This window comes from Chionomys nivalis, chromosome 15 (genome assembly GCF_950005125.1).
Source record: "Chionomys nivalis chromosome 15, mChiNiv1.1, whole genome shotgun sequence".
NCBI classification, from domain to species: Eukaryota; Metazoa; Chordata; class Mammalia; order Rodentia; family Cricetidae; genus Chionomys; species Chionomys nivalis.
In genome coordinates this window covers 48,175,177-48,190,032 of record NC_080100.1, presented here as the reverse complement: position 1 = coordinate 48,190,032, position 14,856 = coordinate 48,175,177, and the positions used below count along the sequence as shown (strand labels likewise).

The window sequence follows — 14,856 nt, the reverse complement described above, 5'->3', positions numbered from 1 at the left end:
GCAGTGTTTAAAAGAATACAATTTGTGTGTTGTTATTTTCGGTGTAAAGCTAGCTGTGCAGGAGCCGGGCAGGCTGAAAAGCAGGCCTGCTTGCCTCCTCGCTACAGGTTCTACTTTGTAAGAGTGCTCTTACAGGAAGGAGAAGGGGTGTGGCCTGGTTCTCCCTATCCGCTGAGGCTGACTTAGAGACTGCTTGAAGAGTGTGTTCATCCTCCATAAGGGGGTAGAGAAAGCCTTGTGGGATCTGCAGGCCCACTTGGCTGTTTCTGAATTGACAGCTGCTCTTGTGTGGAGCCAGATGAAACCTGCCCTTACTTGACAGTGGCTTCATGTCACACTGATGCTCCTCTATCGCTTGTGCTGGGCCCCTGATTGTCCCCGTGTACAGAGCAATGTTGGGCACAGTCTTCCCTGGCCAGAAACTAAACGCTACCTAATTGGGACTCTGGGACTCGAACGAGCAGAGACAATGCCATTAAGACTGCTGGATTTTGACCAAGGTGCCAACAGAGACCTTGAGTCGACAGAAGGCTCAGTTGGTTCCATGCTGGGTGAGGCTGGGGTACAGCCAAGCTTTGGGGAACAAACGTCTGAGCCTTCAGATTCCAGAGGTACGGTATGTATGACCCTTGGAAACCCAGTGGCTAACACAAGTATGACAACACATGACGGGGCAAACTTGGCACAGGTTGAGTGAGACTTGAAGAGTGGAGAATAATCGCTATGGAGATCGCTATGGAGATCGCTATGGAGATCGCTATGGAGATCGCTATGGACAGAACTTCCCAAATTGTGTGCGTGGAAGATCGTGCGCGCAAGCTTGCAGTGTGCGTGCGTCCGCATGTGTTGGGAGGTCAGAGGATAACCTCGGATGGTGTTGATCTGCACGTGACATCCGCTTTGCTTTTTCAGATGGTCTCTCACTGGCCTGCCATTGACCAATTGACCAGGCTACGCGGGCTGCCCAGTGAGCTCTGGGGGCTCTTCCTGTCTCTTCCGCCCCAGTTCTGAGATGACAAGCACAGACTACTGTGCCTGGCTTTTGAAGTGGGTCTGGGGATGGGACTCGGGCCCAAGCACTTGACACACTGAGCCAGGTCCCCAGCCCTGGACAGATTTTTTTTTTTCTGCAACGCACGGACAGGTTATGAAGATACTTCATCTAATTTTTCTCTGCCCTCGGACACCAGAATCAGCTTGAATGCAGAGTTTGAACAACATCTGGGTGCATGGCAGCAATCTGCCCACAGTGGTGAACCTGGGGGTGCCCGGATGCTCACCGCCGCAGGCTGTCAAGAGTCTGCCTTGCTTGTCTCTACTCTGTCTTCCGAGCCTGGGACTTAGTTCTCATGATCACTGGATGGCAGATGTATCTAACAGCGTCGTGCCTGCTCTCTGAGGAGTCAGAGTGGGCTGACGGGCCAACAGGCATGCTTGAACAAGTGTTCTCTTCTTCTTAGGTTAGTAATAGTTCGCCTAATGGCTCATTTGGAACTCTTAACTTTAATCTCTTGGTGAGAGCTAGGTCTCATGAACTTACTAAGATGGGTGAATGGCTAGGGACAGAGGCCCTTTCCTATGAGTCAGCTGTGTTAGCTGATTTCTCCAGTAAGGGAGGAAAGAGAACTGACAGTCGATGAGCCCAGGTTGCCCGCTGTGCTGAGTGGGGTTGCCTACCACAGTGACTAGGCAGAGTCATGACAAATGGCAACTGTGTAGATGTGTCGTATCTGGGTGCCGTGATGAACCGAGGATACAACTAGGTATGTGCTTGGCAGGCACTGAGCCATAGCAGACTGAGAAACCAGCAGAGTCGCTTCTCAACATCTTAGTCTTGTCTTGGTTCCTTCATTTCTTCTTGGGGGGCATTTTCTGAGCCCTAGCTGTCCTGGAACTAGCTCATGTAGACCAGGCTGGCCTTGAACTCACAGAGATCCACCTGCCTCTTGCCCCCGAGTGCCGGGATTAAAGGCGTGCACCATCACTGCCCGGCTGGTTCCTTCATCCTGAGGTAAGCATGACCAACAGTCACAGACAGCAAAACCGCACAATATAATGTGTTTAAGCACCAAGCCCATGCCTGGCACATAGTAGGTTCTTAGTGGTGTTCTGGTTGGGAGGAATACACGAATGTATCTTAATGTTAGTGTTTGCTCTGGCTGGTGGGTATGGGACTCTTTGCTTCTGCTCTCATAATTCACCTGCATGGCTACCCTTGATAGTAGCCTCTGTGATTACCCCGACCTGGTAAACAGAGCAGGTTCAGAAGGATGATAGAACTTGTCCAAAGGAATGGGGGCACTGGATTTCCCGGCAAGCTCTCTGGACTGTCCCGTAGGCCCAGAAATGTGGAGGGGAATAACCCATGGGGCTGAGTCCAGTTGTGGGAACGATCCATTGCATCCTGGAGACTGGCCCTGGTGAGATGATCGAGGAGGCCAGCAGCTGATGCACCTGCGTGGACATGAGGATGAAGAAGCAAATGAAAGGTGTCTCCACCATGTCTCAAAAGAATCCTGGCGATGAATGCCCGAAGATAAGGGTTGCAGGGGAGAAAGACTGGGAGTGGAACCCGTAGGAGGTTGATGTGTATGCTTGGTCTTACTGAGCTTCAGCGCCCTCACTGTTCCTACGTTCCTATTTGTAAAATATTTACGGGATAAGTGAGTATGCAAATGGAGTACGGCCTGATCATGGCGCAAGGCGCGGGCGGAGGGGTCCAGAAAGTCAAATAACTTCCATACAAAGTAGCCTCGAATACTGCTGGAGAGACAGCTCAGTGGGTGAAGCATTTGCCCTGCAAGAGAGTTCAATCCCCAGTACTCAGGTAAGGGGTGTCGGGATGTGTTAGCCAGTGCCAGAGAGGTGGACGAGACACAAGGAGCCCTGGGGCTTGTGGGCCATCAGCCTCGCACACTTGGCAAACACCAGGCTAGTTAGAGATGAATCTTAAAAAACAAGGATGAGTGCCCATGAGGAATTACACCCGTGGTTATTCTCTGGCCTACACACACCACCTCAGATGGCCATAACTTGATTAATAACTGACAGGATCCAAAGTTTTCGTCTTTCAGATAAACCAAAGAAAGCCAAGTGTCTCTTCTTAACCAATCGCCGCCACAGGACACTGGCATAAGTGGGCCCACCTGCTGCCTCCCAAAGCCTGTGGGCTCCATTCAACCCCCGCCTTCCCCTCCCCCACAATAAAGCCTTTGAGTTTCTGCCAGTGACAGTGGCCTGCTCCCTTGCTGTGTGTGACAGCCCTGAATGAGCGGTGGTTGCTTGTTCTCCGTTCACTGGCTGTTTTTTTTTCTTCTCCTGTAGACAAACGTTTGTTCATTAAAATAAGCAAATATCTCAATAGACGTGTTCCCAGAAAAGAAATGACGACCAAATTGTGGGTTCCGGCCAAGCTAAGTTCAGAAGGTTCCTGCTGTTGTCCTGAGCGGCTGGGTATATGACGTGTACACAATTCCTACAGCCTGAGAAAAATGGGTTATCAGTTAGTGGGGTTGAGAGAGGGGCATCTGGCCTGGCGCAAGGAGCGCAGTTGCTTTGTTTGGGAGTGTTTTTGAATAAATAAGAACACAAGTAAGTTTTACAACCACATTCATGGTGCGCATGGACGTATGAATAAATGCAAAAGCGTAGCAGCTAATTCCTGGGCTGGCCTGTCGCAAATCTCAAAGTGTTTTGCCTGTCTGACACGAACTCAGACTTGGCCATCTGTCCTGCACTTGAATTTAATCAGAGACAATGAATTTCAAAGCTCTGTCATTTGTCAGACTATGGAAAACTCTAGGCTCCAGACCTAACTTTTAGAGGGTGGGAGGATTGTACTCCTCAGTACGACTGAATTAAAAGCAATTTTACCAAGCAAATGATAAATCTGCCATAGTCATGTCCAGCTCTACTTACAGCCCAGCTTACTTTGTGAGTCTTCAGAAACCAAAGGAGACAAAGTTTTTGTCTTGCTTTCTAGTCCCGTTTCCTTGGCAACCATAATCTCTCTCTCTTCCCACATAGACGGGCGACTGCAGTTGGGGAGAGGCAGTTGGAGTTTTAGGCTGTCTTTCTCTAAACCTCCGCTGTGTTATCAGATGATCTGCTTTGTTACAAGTTATTTTATAACAACTTGTGAGAGAGTGATGGGAGGTGGATTGGCTCTCTGAGATCCACCCTCTCCCCGACCCAGAAGATGTGCTAATACGGTGACCACAAAGATGAGCCGAGTCTCTTGGTAGACATGACAAAGCCAAGTGCCAAGAACAGTGTCTGCTCGCTCCCCCAGAGACTGTCCTGGATGCGCAGCAAGCTTTACAATGCCCTGACTTTTAACCATCCTGGGCTACTCTGGTGAGGGGATCCATTTTGAGAGAATTAAGAAATAATTGGTATATTTGAAGGGTCGAAAGGGAAAGAGAAGACGAGCAGAAGAAAGCTTGGGGGCATGAACTGTGGGTGGCAGTCCTCTTGAGACTATTTTCTGAGATTTCATCTATTCAAGAGACAGAGGAGGAGTCAACCAGCACCCTTGTTCAAAACAGAAATAGCTACACTGTGCGTGAGGTCTACTAGTCAATCCACAGACATTACTTTCTTCATTAAAATAATTAAAAGGGTTCACAGAAATGGAGTGTCTCCAAGTTAGGCCATTCTGAGGGTAGGGAGGGATGAGAGCAGGGTTTGGGTACCGAGACAGACCTAGAGAAGTATAGGAATGAAGACTTGTAGATGAGGGAGAGAGCAGAAAAGGCAAAATTGCACTTGGAATACTGCGGCTGGGGAGGAGGAGGGGTAGCATGCTTGGGGAAGTGGAGCTGTTCTGAATGATGGGAAGTGTGGGCGCAGGTTAGCACATTTGTCAAACCTGTAGAACACGTGACACCAAGAGCCAGACCTGTGTGTCCTCAGCACGTGGGTGGCCGTGATGCGCCCCAGTTGTTACAAATGTAGACTGTAACAGATGTAGCACTGTGGGCCCAGGTGTCCATAGAGAGGGGAGTCAGGTGTAAACTGGCTATCAGGGAACTCCATACTTGCTGCAAACCCAACTATCCTGGAGAGAGATCTGTTAAACACCCCAAACAAACAAATGACCCAAACCAAAATACCATGAACATATGGAACTAGGAGTCTCAGAGACTGGGCATAAATTGTTTGATTCACTAAAACATGTGTGTGTATCTATTACCTTGAATGCATGCCACGTCTTGGGAAGAGAAAACTCTCCCTGTGACTTTGGGAGACCTACTCGGTCTTCCCCCTAAGGCCCTGGAATCTCTGGTGTGAAATGAGGAGCCCTTGCATGCCAGTGAGCCTCCTGGTAGCCCTGGCATAGTTTCAGGAGTAGAGTCTGGCCCTGGGAAGACCAAGGCGGGACCCTCGGAGGACTGGGTCTTTCCCCTTGATATGTGGGGAGCATGAGCACTGCAGGTGAAGTTGAGTGGCAACAGTCAACAAGCCATCAATCACAACCATGTAAAAAAAGGCTTCATAGAAACCCCAAACACTGGGTTCAGAAGGGCTTTGGGACCGCAAATCAGGTCAGTGCCAGTGGAAGCTCAAGAAATAGAGTCATTCGTGAGCTGGGATGTAGGTCAGGGGTACAGTGTTTGCCTAGCACATGCAAAGTCCTGGATTTTTAACCCCAGAGAAAGAGAAAGCAAAGGACAGCCAAGTCCTGAAGACTAAGGAGGAGTCCAGCCAGAAGTCAGAACCCACTCACAACTTAGCGCGGGCGATGTGTGAGTATCTGCACTCCAGTGTGAGTGGTGATCTAGAACATTTTCACACTGTCTTCTGCATCCTTTTCCTCTCACCGTACTTAGCGTTCAACATCTAGTGATGGCAGTGTGCTCTGATGTTCCTCTGGAAGTGGAACAAATAAACAGAAAGTAAGCTTTTCTGCTCGGGGCAGAAAGCAGCCGTTGTTGTCACTGCCACGGACGTGTGCAACGTTGTCACTGCCACGGATGTGTGCAATGTTGTCACTGCCACGGAAGTGTGCAATGTTGTCACTGCCACGGATGTGTGCAGCGTTGTCACTGCCACGGATGTGTGCAACGTTGTCACTGCCATGGATGTGTGCAATGTTGTCACTGCCATGGATGTGTGCAGTTGTTCTTATGTGCCTCAAAATCCCTTGCCTCGTTTGTTTGGTTGTAGCCCCGAACAATCAAGCATCACTGCTGGTGACTGTTTTCGGTCAGCTTGGCAGAGATCGAGACATCCCTGGGGAGAGGGAACTACAATTGAGAGAACTGTTCTGTGAGATTGGTCTGTAGGCGAGTCTGTGAGGCATTTTCTGACGTGGGAGGGCTCTGTCCACTGTGGGCGGTGCCACCCTAGGAAGGTGGTCCTGGGTTGTATAAAACAGCAAACTGAGCAGGCCACGAAGGGGAAGCCAGTAAGAAGCATCCTTTCGTGGTACCCGCTCGGACCTGCCTTGTAGGTTCCTGCCTTGAGTTCCTGCCACGCAGTTTCTTCTCAATGGGCTACAACTGTATTCCTCTGTTAACCCCTTCTTTCCTAAGTTTCTTTTGGCTATGGTGTTTTTATCACAGCAACAGAAAGACAGCTAAGATGGGCTTTCTGGCTGACAGAAGGGATGGGATGGCCTATAGAGGCACAGTGGCAGGGTGCAGGTGCTTGGGTCCTTTGCATCCAGCAAGCCGGAGAGAAAGCAGGCTGTGGGCAGGGTGGGCTTAAGGTGTGAGGGCCTGTGCATTACCTCAGTGACACTTAGGCTTCTCCAGCTGTCTCTGAGCCATGTCCAAAGGCAGAGACATCTTGGAGTTCCTGGGTGACCACTGCTTGCAGTGCTCATTCGGTGAGTGTCTCCAGCCTCAGCGGATCTTTCCCTGCTGTGACCCAGGGGAAGGCCTGCTCTGTCCTTTGCTTCTGAAGACACTTGCAGTGGTTAGGTCAGGGTCAGGGCAGGAGGAAGCACCTTGAGGTGTGGAGCAGGGCAGCTGTAATTGCACCTGGTTCAGAGGGACAGGCATTCGCCCTCTGTATTGCTTTCCCAGCACTGTAAAACACCGGATATAGCTGAACTCAGGGAGGAAAGGAAGGGTTTATGTTTCTGGCTCACAAGCAGGTGTGTACAGCCCAACATGGAACTGCAGACTTACTTAAAACATCATGAGTTTTTTTTTTTGTTTTTGTTTTGTTTTTTTTTGTAAGTTGATCACATGACTCTCGAGTGTGGACGTGGTGGATGACAGCATCCTGTTGAAACTCCTGGCAGATGGTGCACCATCAGGGTGAAGAAGGCGGGCAGACTGTCCCACCCCTGTGAGCAGAGCCGGAGCAGGAGACAGCTGGTGACATTATGGTGGACCAGGAAGCAGAGACTAGACTTGAAGCAGAGTCTGGCTATCAGCTCCACCCCAGGGACCTTTGCTTAACAGCCAGGCCCCTTTTGGTTCCCCAGCCTCCCCAAACAGTGCCATTAGCTGAAAACTAAGTACTGAAAGTGAGCCTGTAGGGGACATAGCAGCTTCTAACCATAACACCCTCAGGGGCAGGTCAACAGGTCTTTGCCTTCTGCCTTGTTTGAGATACAACTTTCATTCGCTACTTTACTGCACAGGCTACCTGTCCTGATAACCACAGGACTCTCCTGTCTCCACAGCCCATCCTGCACCTGTCCTGATGATCGCAGGATTCTCCTCTCTCCACAGAGCACATCTTGCACTCAGAGCACAAGGTTCTAGATGGACACCCTTGCATCTGGCTTTCTGTGGGCTCTGGGGATCCGAACTCAGGTCTTCACACCTGTGCAGCAGGCACTTTACCCACTGAGCCATCTCTGCTGGTCTGGGGTAACTAAGTGTTTAAAAAAAGAAACTTCTAGCATTTGGCACTGTCTGCCTGAGCAGAGCGATTGGATTGTTCTGTTCACAGCTAGACTGCAATTCAAGCAGAATTTTCAGGGCGCCTCGGCCTCTAACAGCTCATAAAAACCTGGCAGTAATTTTAGAACGCATAACATCTGCTTATTTCATTTTGTTACAAGTCACCTGGGCAAAGCCTCTTCCTAACTCTGTCCCATAAATGAGCTAATATCCAATTAGAACACGGTGAAAAGCAGTAGCAGTCATTCCATGACAATCTATGACAAAACTTGAAAGGTAATGACACTTCTCCATGTTAACAGAATCAAACCATTATATATTTTGTGTGTGTGTGTGTGTGTGTGGCCAAGCTGGGCTATTTTCTAGTAATGTCTTCCCAGTCCTAACAGGGCAATTGCCGAGGAGGATGCACTCTTGGTTACTTTGAGAGAAAACCAATCTTTTTATCTGGGCTTTGCAATAAAAGGATTTGGTAGTTATTTACTGTGCCTTTATACCTACCGTGGCTCTTTAATGACATCATGGCGGTGCCTTCTGCCTCTTGCGTCTGTTTACGATTTCCTTATGAAGACCTGTGAGAGTTAGGAGGCAGTACACCGAATTTCTGCCTTTCTTTCTCTGCCCATGTATTTTATTCATTTACTTTTTAGATGGAGTCTTGATAAGTGGCTGGAGCTTGTCTGAAACTGCTGGTCCCTCTGCCTCAGCATCTTGAGTGTTTGGATTGCTGGTGGATCTCACCACACAGCTTCTTTCCTCTGGTTAGAAACAGCTATTATGGTCCCGGTGGAAAACACTGTGATTGAGGGGCAGTTAGCAAAATGAATTTGCAAGAACCTTTTTGCTCTGGAGACCATAGAAGCTTCCTTTGGTCCTCTTTATTTTATCATGTATCCTAACCCATGCCAAGAGTCTTTCTTCATGGTCAATTCTGTCTGTCTGTGTGTGTGTGTGTGTGTGTGTACAACCTCAGGTGTGTGTGTACAACCTCAGGTGTGTGTGTACAACCTCAGGTGTGTGTACAACCTCAGGTGTGTCTACAACCTCCTCAGGTGTGTGTACAACCTCCTCAGGTGTGTGTACAACCTCCTCAGGTGTGTGTACAGCCTCAGGTGTGTGTACAGCCTCAGGTGTGTGTACAACCTCAGGTGTGTGTACAACCTCCTCAGGTGTGTGTACAACCTCCTCAGGTGTGTCTACAACCTCAGGTGTGTGTACAACCTCCTCAGGTGTGTGTACAACCTCCTCAGGTGTGTCTACAACCTCAGGTGTGTGTACAACCTTAGGTGTGTGTACAACCTCCTCAGGTGTGTGTACAACCTCAGGTGTGTCTACAACCTCCTCAGGTGTGTGTACAACCTCCTCAGGTGTGTGTACAACCTCAGGTGTGTGTACAGCCTCAGGTGTGTCTACAGCCTCAGGTGTGTCTACAGCCTCAGGTGTGTGTACAATCTCCTCAGGTGTGTGTACAACCTCCTCAGGTGTGTATACAACCTCCTCAGGTGTGTCTACAACCTCAGGTGTGTGTACAACCTCCTCAGGTGTGCATACAACCTCCTCAGGTGTGTTTACAGCCTCAGGTGTGTGTACAGCCTCAGGTGTGTGTACAGCCTCAGGTGTGTGTACAACCTCAGGTGTGTGTACAACCTCCTCAGGTGTGTGTACAACCTCCTCAGGTGTGTCTACAACCTCAGGTGTGTGTACAACCTCCTCAGGTGTGTGTACAACCTCCTCAGGTGTGTGTACAACCTCCTCAGGTGTGTGTACAACCTCAGGTGTGTGTACAACCTCCTCAGGTGTGTGTACAACCTCCTCAGGTGTGTGTACAACCTCCTCAGGTGTGTGTACAACCTCAGGTGTGTGTACAACCTCCTCAGGTGTGTGTACAACCTCCTCAGGTGTGTGTACAACCTCCTCAGGTGTGTATACAACCTCCTCAGGTGTGTCTACAACCTCAGGTGTGTGTACAACCTCAGGTGTGTGTACAACCTCCTCAGGTGTGTCTACAACCTCAGGTGTGTGTACAACCTCAGGTGTGTGTACAACCTCCTCAGGTGTGTGCACAACCTCCTCAGGTGTGTGTACAACCTCCTCAGGTGTGTGTACAACCTCCTCAGGTGTATGTACAACCTCAGGTGCGTGTACAACCTCAGGTGTGTGTACAACCTCCTCAGGTGTGTGTACAACCTCCTCAGGTGTGTGTACAACCTCCTCAGGTGTGTATACAACCTCCTCAGGTGTGTCTACAACCTAGGTGTGTGTACAACCTCAGGTGTGTGTACAACCTCCTCAGGTGTGTGTACAACCTCCTCAGGTGTGTGTACAACCTCCTTAGGTGTGTGTACAACCTCCTCAGGTGTGTGTACAACCTCAGGTGCGTGTACAACCTCAGGTGTGTGTACAACCTCCTCAGGTGTGTGTACAACCTCCTCAGGTGTGTGTACAACCTCCTCAGGTGTGTGTACAACCTCAGGTGTTGCTCCTCTACTACTTTCCACTTTAATTTTTTCGATGTCTTTCACTCACCTGGAATTTGACAAGGAGGTTTATGGGTTGGCCAATGAGCCATAGGGATTCTGGGGCTCCAACTCAGGTCTAAACAAGACAAACATTTTACCGATCAAGCTCTGCCTTTCTCTTTCTTATATATAGTTTCTAATTTGGGAGGCAGCAAGATCAAAAGTTCCAGGTCAGTCTGGGCTGTACTAAACCAAACTAATGCAAGCCCCAGTTTCTGACGAGGGCTAGAGAACAGTGACCAGGAGACCCACTCTCAGGGTCCCTCAGGTAGGACCTGGGAACGAGCTCTGGCACTGCTGTGCACAGTGCCTGTTTTGCCTGGGGGCACGAAATGACTGAGAACAGCACAAATCAGGCCCAGCCTGGTCTGAGGCCAATTTCTGCTTCAGTTCTCTGAGCTGGTTTTCTCCACACCTCTGTGTACTCCAAACACAAAGCTTTCTGCACCTGCTGAGATCAGCTGGTGGCGGTTTATGGCTGACCTTGAATCCTGACTCGAGGCCTGGTGCTTAGTTTTCTGTGGTGACAAAGTTGATTAAAGTACTGACATATGCTGTGGGATACATATGGGATGTCCAAACATGGGATACATATGTTTGGACACCATGTGACGGTATATTGCTGTGACTGTTTTAATAAGGAGCTGGATGGCCAGTAGCTAGTCAGGAAGAGGGTAGGCGGGATTTCCAGGGACAGAGAGGACTCTGGGAAGAAGAGATGCAGCGAGATGCCAGTGGGTTAAAGAAGTAGGATATATGGTGCAGGAGAATTGTCTGTATTCTGTCAATCATATTATAAATAAATGCTGATTGGCCAGGCAGGAAATATAGGCAGGAAAACCAGACAGGAAGTAGAAATGATGTAATGAGAACAGGAGAATTCTGGGAAGGAGGAAGTTGATTCCTCCCACTCCTGCCCAGACCACCGAAGCAGCAGGATGTGAGCTGCCCCACTGAAAAAAGGTACTGAGCCACATGGCTAACATAGATCAGAAAAATGGGTTAACCAAGATGTGAGAGTTAGCCAGTGAGAGGCTAGAGCTAATGGGCCAATCAGCTTTATAACTTATAGAGACCTATGTGTGATTTTCTTTGGGGCCAAACAGATCTGGGGTAAAGGGCGGGACAGAAATCCAAACAAGCAAGCCCCCCCCCCCCCATTTTACAGATATACAGTACAGATCAGAGGTAACCGAGCCATGAGGGAGACGTAGAATAAAAAATATGGATTAATTAAATTATAAGAGCTAATTGGGAAGAAAAACCTAAGCAAAGGCCAAGCTTTCATAATTAATAAGTCTCCCTGTCATTATTTGTGAGCTAGTGTCCCAAAGAAAAATCTGTCTACAGACATACTGTTTGCTCCCGTTAGCTGTTCTCTCTCTGATTCACATCTGAGACCTAGGCAAGGAGAGGAAGAAACTGTATTGGTCCCAGAAGCAGAAAAATGTTTGGACCATCCCCTTCTCCTCATGAAGCTATTGTCATCTGAGACTTATTCATGACCTCCACCATGTACCAGTTCCTCCTCCTGCAACGTGAAGGAGAGATGCAATTAAAATTGGCCAATCTGCTGGTCTCCACCGAGATGAAATATTCCCAAGGAACTAGAATCAAAGACTTCCTGAAATTCGATGCAAATTTATCCCCAGAATTTAACTGATGGAGTGACAGATGATGAAGAAAAGTTATTTGAACCCAAAAAAAGTTGACTGGAACTTTTTCATGTTTCAGCCTGATAAATATAGTTTCAATTTTTTTTAAACCAAAATTAAACTTAGTAACTTGGGCTGTTCCCTTTATAATGAGGTGCATGAAACTACATTGATTTAAATAGTACTAGGCACTCACTCAACTTGCCATTTCTTGACAGCTGACGTTCCAAATGGGAATATTTCCCAAGAAACTTGAGATATCTTTCAGTGGTGTGGTTTTAGTCTTTGCATACCACCTTAGGGCCTGAGGGTTCACAAAAATGAGCTAAAAGACCAAAAGCAAAATAATGAAAGCATGCCAGGGGCCACTAGGAAGTCATTCTTTCTTCGTCTTCACCTTCTCCGTCTTCTTCTAGATTTATTTTATTCATTTGTGTCTGTGTGTAGGCGTCGGAGTGTGTGCGCACACATGTGTGCAGATGTGCACACCTGTGCATTCAAGAAGGCCAGAAAAGGCTATTTCTCTGAGCTGGAGTTACAGGCATTGGAGGAATGTTAAGCTTGTTAGTGGGCATTAAGATTGAATCCCAGTCTTCAGGATTGCTAAGCACTCATGAACACTGAGCCATCTCTTGAGTCTATGAGAGGTAATTTTTTTCTTAAGCCACTGAGATTTTTACAAACAATAAGCACTTATAACCTATTGATGAAGAGGCAGAGACAGGAAGATGCCAAGTTCCAATACAGCATGGGTTACATGTCAAGACCCCGTTTTAAACAAAAATAAGTCCTTTGCCGAGTCTTTCTATCTCGTCACACTTTGGAAGTGTATGCTCCTGAGAAGTGCGGCTTTCACTGATGGGAAAGGTAGATTCCATTGCTACAGAAAACACGCCATCCCTCTCACACTGGCGAAGGCCTGGACTGGGAAAGCTGACTCTAATATTTCCTGTGTTGCTGAGAATTCTCAACCGTAGAGAGCTCTTTGTCTGCGCAATGTCTGCTAGAATCACCCAAGAATGCTGAAAACTGTTGATGCTTGCCTTCAGACTCCTGAGGTCTCCTTCAGTCACACCCCGCCCCCCCCCATGCTGACTTCCTTGCTGCATGTGTATGCTTTGGAGATCTCAGGTCAGCAGAAGGGCTGTACTGAGCAGGACAAGCAGGTGTCCCCGAGAGCACAAAGAGGGATGAGGAGATGGAATTACTCTTTTACTCTTCCCTTTGGCCGTGGCTGCTGTTGTCCTGTGTGCATGATCAGACAGTTTACATCTGTGCATGTGAATGTGTGTATGGGGGGGTGACCGTGAAGGGCACCTCAGTTATTTAGAATTTAAAGTCTTCTCCCAGACAGATAGGGTTGGAGTGGGTTTGTGTTTGTTTGTTTGTTATTTTCCTTTCTATTTACAACAGAGTTTGGACTGGGATTTTGGAATAGCTGTTCATGGTCTAAAGCCTGGAATCCTTACTTGAAAATGTCTCTAAAGTAGCTCAGTAGTGTTATTTTATCTTCCCATTTTCCCTATTCTGGACCTGGGCAGAACTGGAAGTGGGCTTTTTCGTCTTAACTAGGATTTGTTTGTTTTAAGTCTACCTGTCTGTCTCTTATTTGAGACGAGGTGAATTTCTTCATTATTATTAATGACATTGTTTAGCACGGGTCTGTGTGTCTGTGAGCTCTCTGCTGATATAACAAATTCTGGGATAGCCAATTTAAGAGGTGGAGCTACTATGGCTCATGGTTCCAGACTTTCAGTGCATGGTTATTTGGCTGATGTTATGTCTTTAGACAGAGCTTTACTTTGTAGTACCATAGGCTGGCTCTAAATTTGCCATCCCCCTTGCCTCTATCTCCCAAATGCTGGAATTATTAGGGCGTGCCACCACACTCGACATGGCTTCAGTGCCTTGCGGCCTGTGCTGAGACAGAACACATGCAGTGAAGTGAAAATGCCATCTGTGTTTGGACACTTGGTCTCCAGACAGTAGCAGTGATGGGGAGGGGAGGGCCCTGCTGGAGGAAGCCGGTCACTGGGATGTAAGACCCGAAAGGATAGGAGGTCAACTTTGCTTCTGACCTGAACTGTTTGTGTCCCAACTTCTGGTGCCATGTAACCAGATCCCTCATGGTCGCATTACTTCTGCGTCACGCCATTTCTACCACCGCGTGTCTCCACCATCCTTCCAATCATCTTGCCTTCCCACCACTTTGGAATGTACTCTTTCAAACCATGAGGCAAAACAAATCTTTCCCCCTTTCAGTTTCTTATTCCAGGCATCTTGGCATAGTAAGGAGGAGAGAAAATGTGGCAGCTGGGAGGTAAGGAAAGAAGATAATGAATGAATGTTGTTTCACTTTCTAGTTGAGACCTCTGGCCCGCAAATAAATAAAATAAATAAAAAGATAAAAGCTTGGCCTTTGTCTTAGACTTGTCCCCAACCAGCTCCTATAACTCAAATTAACTGCTTCTACTAATCTATATTCTGCCCTGTGGCTTTTACCTTTCCTCAGTATGGGCACATCCAACTTTCTCCACATCTTCTGGGGAAATCCCCATGCCTAGATTCCTTTAGGGGGTTTCTCTCTCTGGAAGTCCCACCTATTTTCTCCTGCCTAGCTATTGGCCATTCAGCTCTTTATTAAACCAATCAGAAGGCAGTTTAGGCAGACACATTTTTACGACAACGGGGAAGCAACAAATGAGTGGGGCCCCATTGTCTTCTTCAAGGGTAGGTGCCCAGTAACCTAATTTCCCCACGCTAGATCCACAGGCTATATACTGAGCCTTTAGTACATGGGCATTTGGGAGGGGTCATTTA

The 14,856-nt window shown here is 48.0% G+C and overlaps 1 protein-coding gene across 1 annotated transcript; it reads left to right on the top strand.

Annotated features, from left to right (window-relative positions):
* The first annotated feature begins 723 nt into the window (after window positions 1-723).
* On the top strand, window positions 724-10,116 carry LOC130887203 (uncharacterized). The gene is made up of 3 exons (XM_057789508.1): window positions 724-808; window positions 9,638-9,781; window positions 10,016-10,116. The coding sequence occupies exons 1-3, from the start codon at window positions 724-726 to the stop codon at window positions 10,114-10,116; spliced, it is 330 nt and encodes a 109-aa protein (XP_057645491.1).
* Window positions 10,117-14,856: the final 4,740 nt, after the last annotated feature.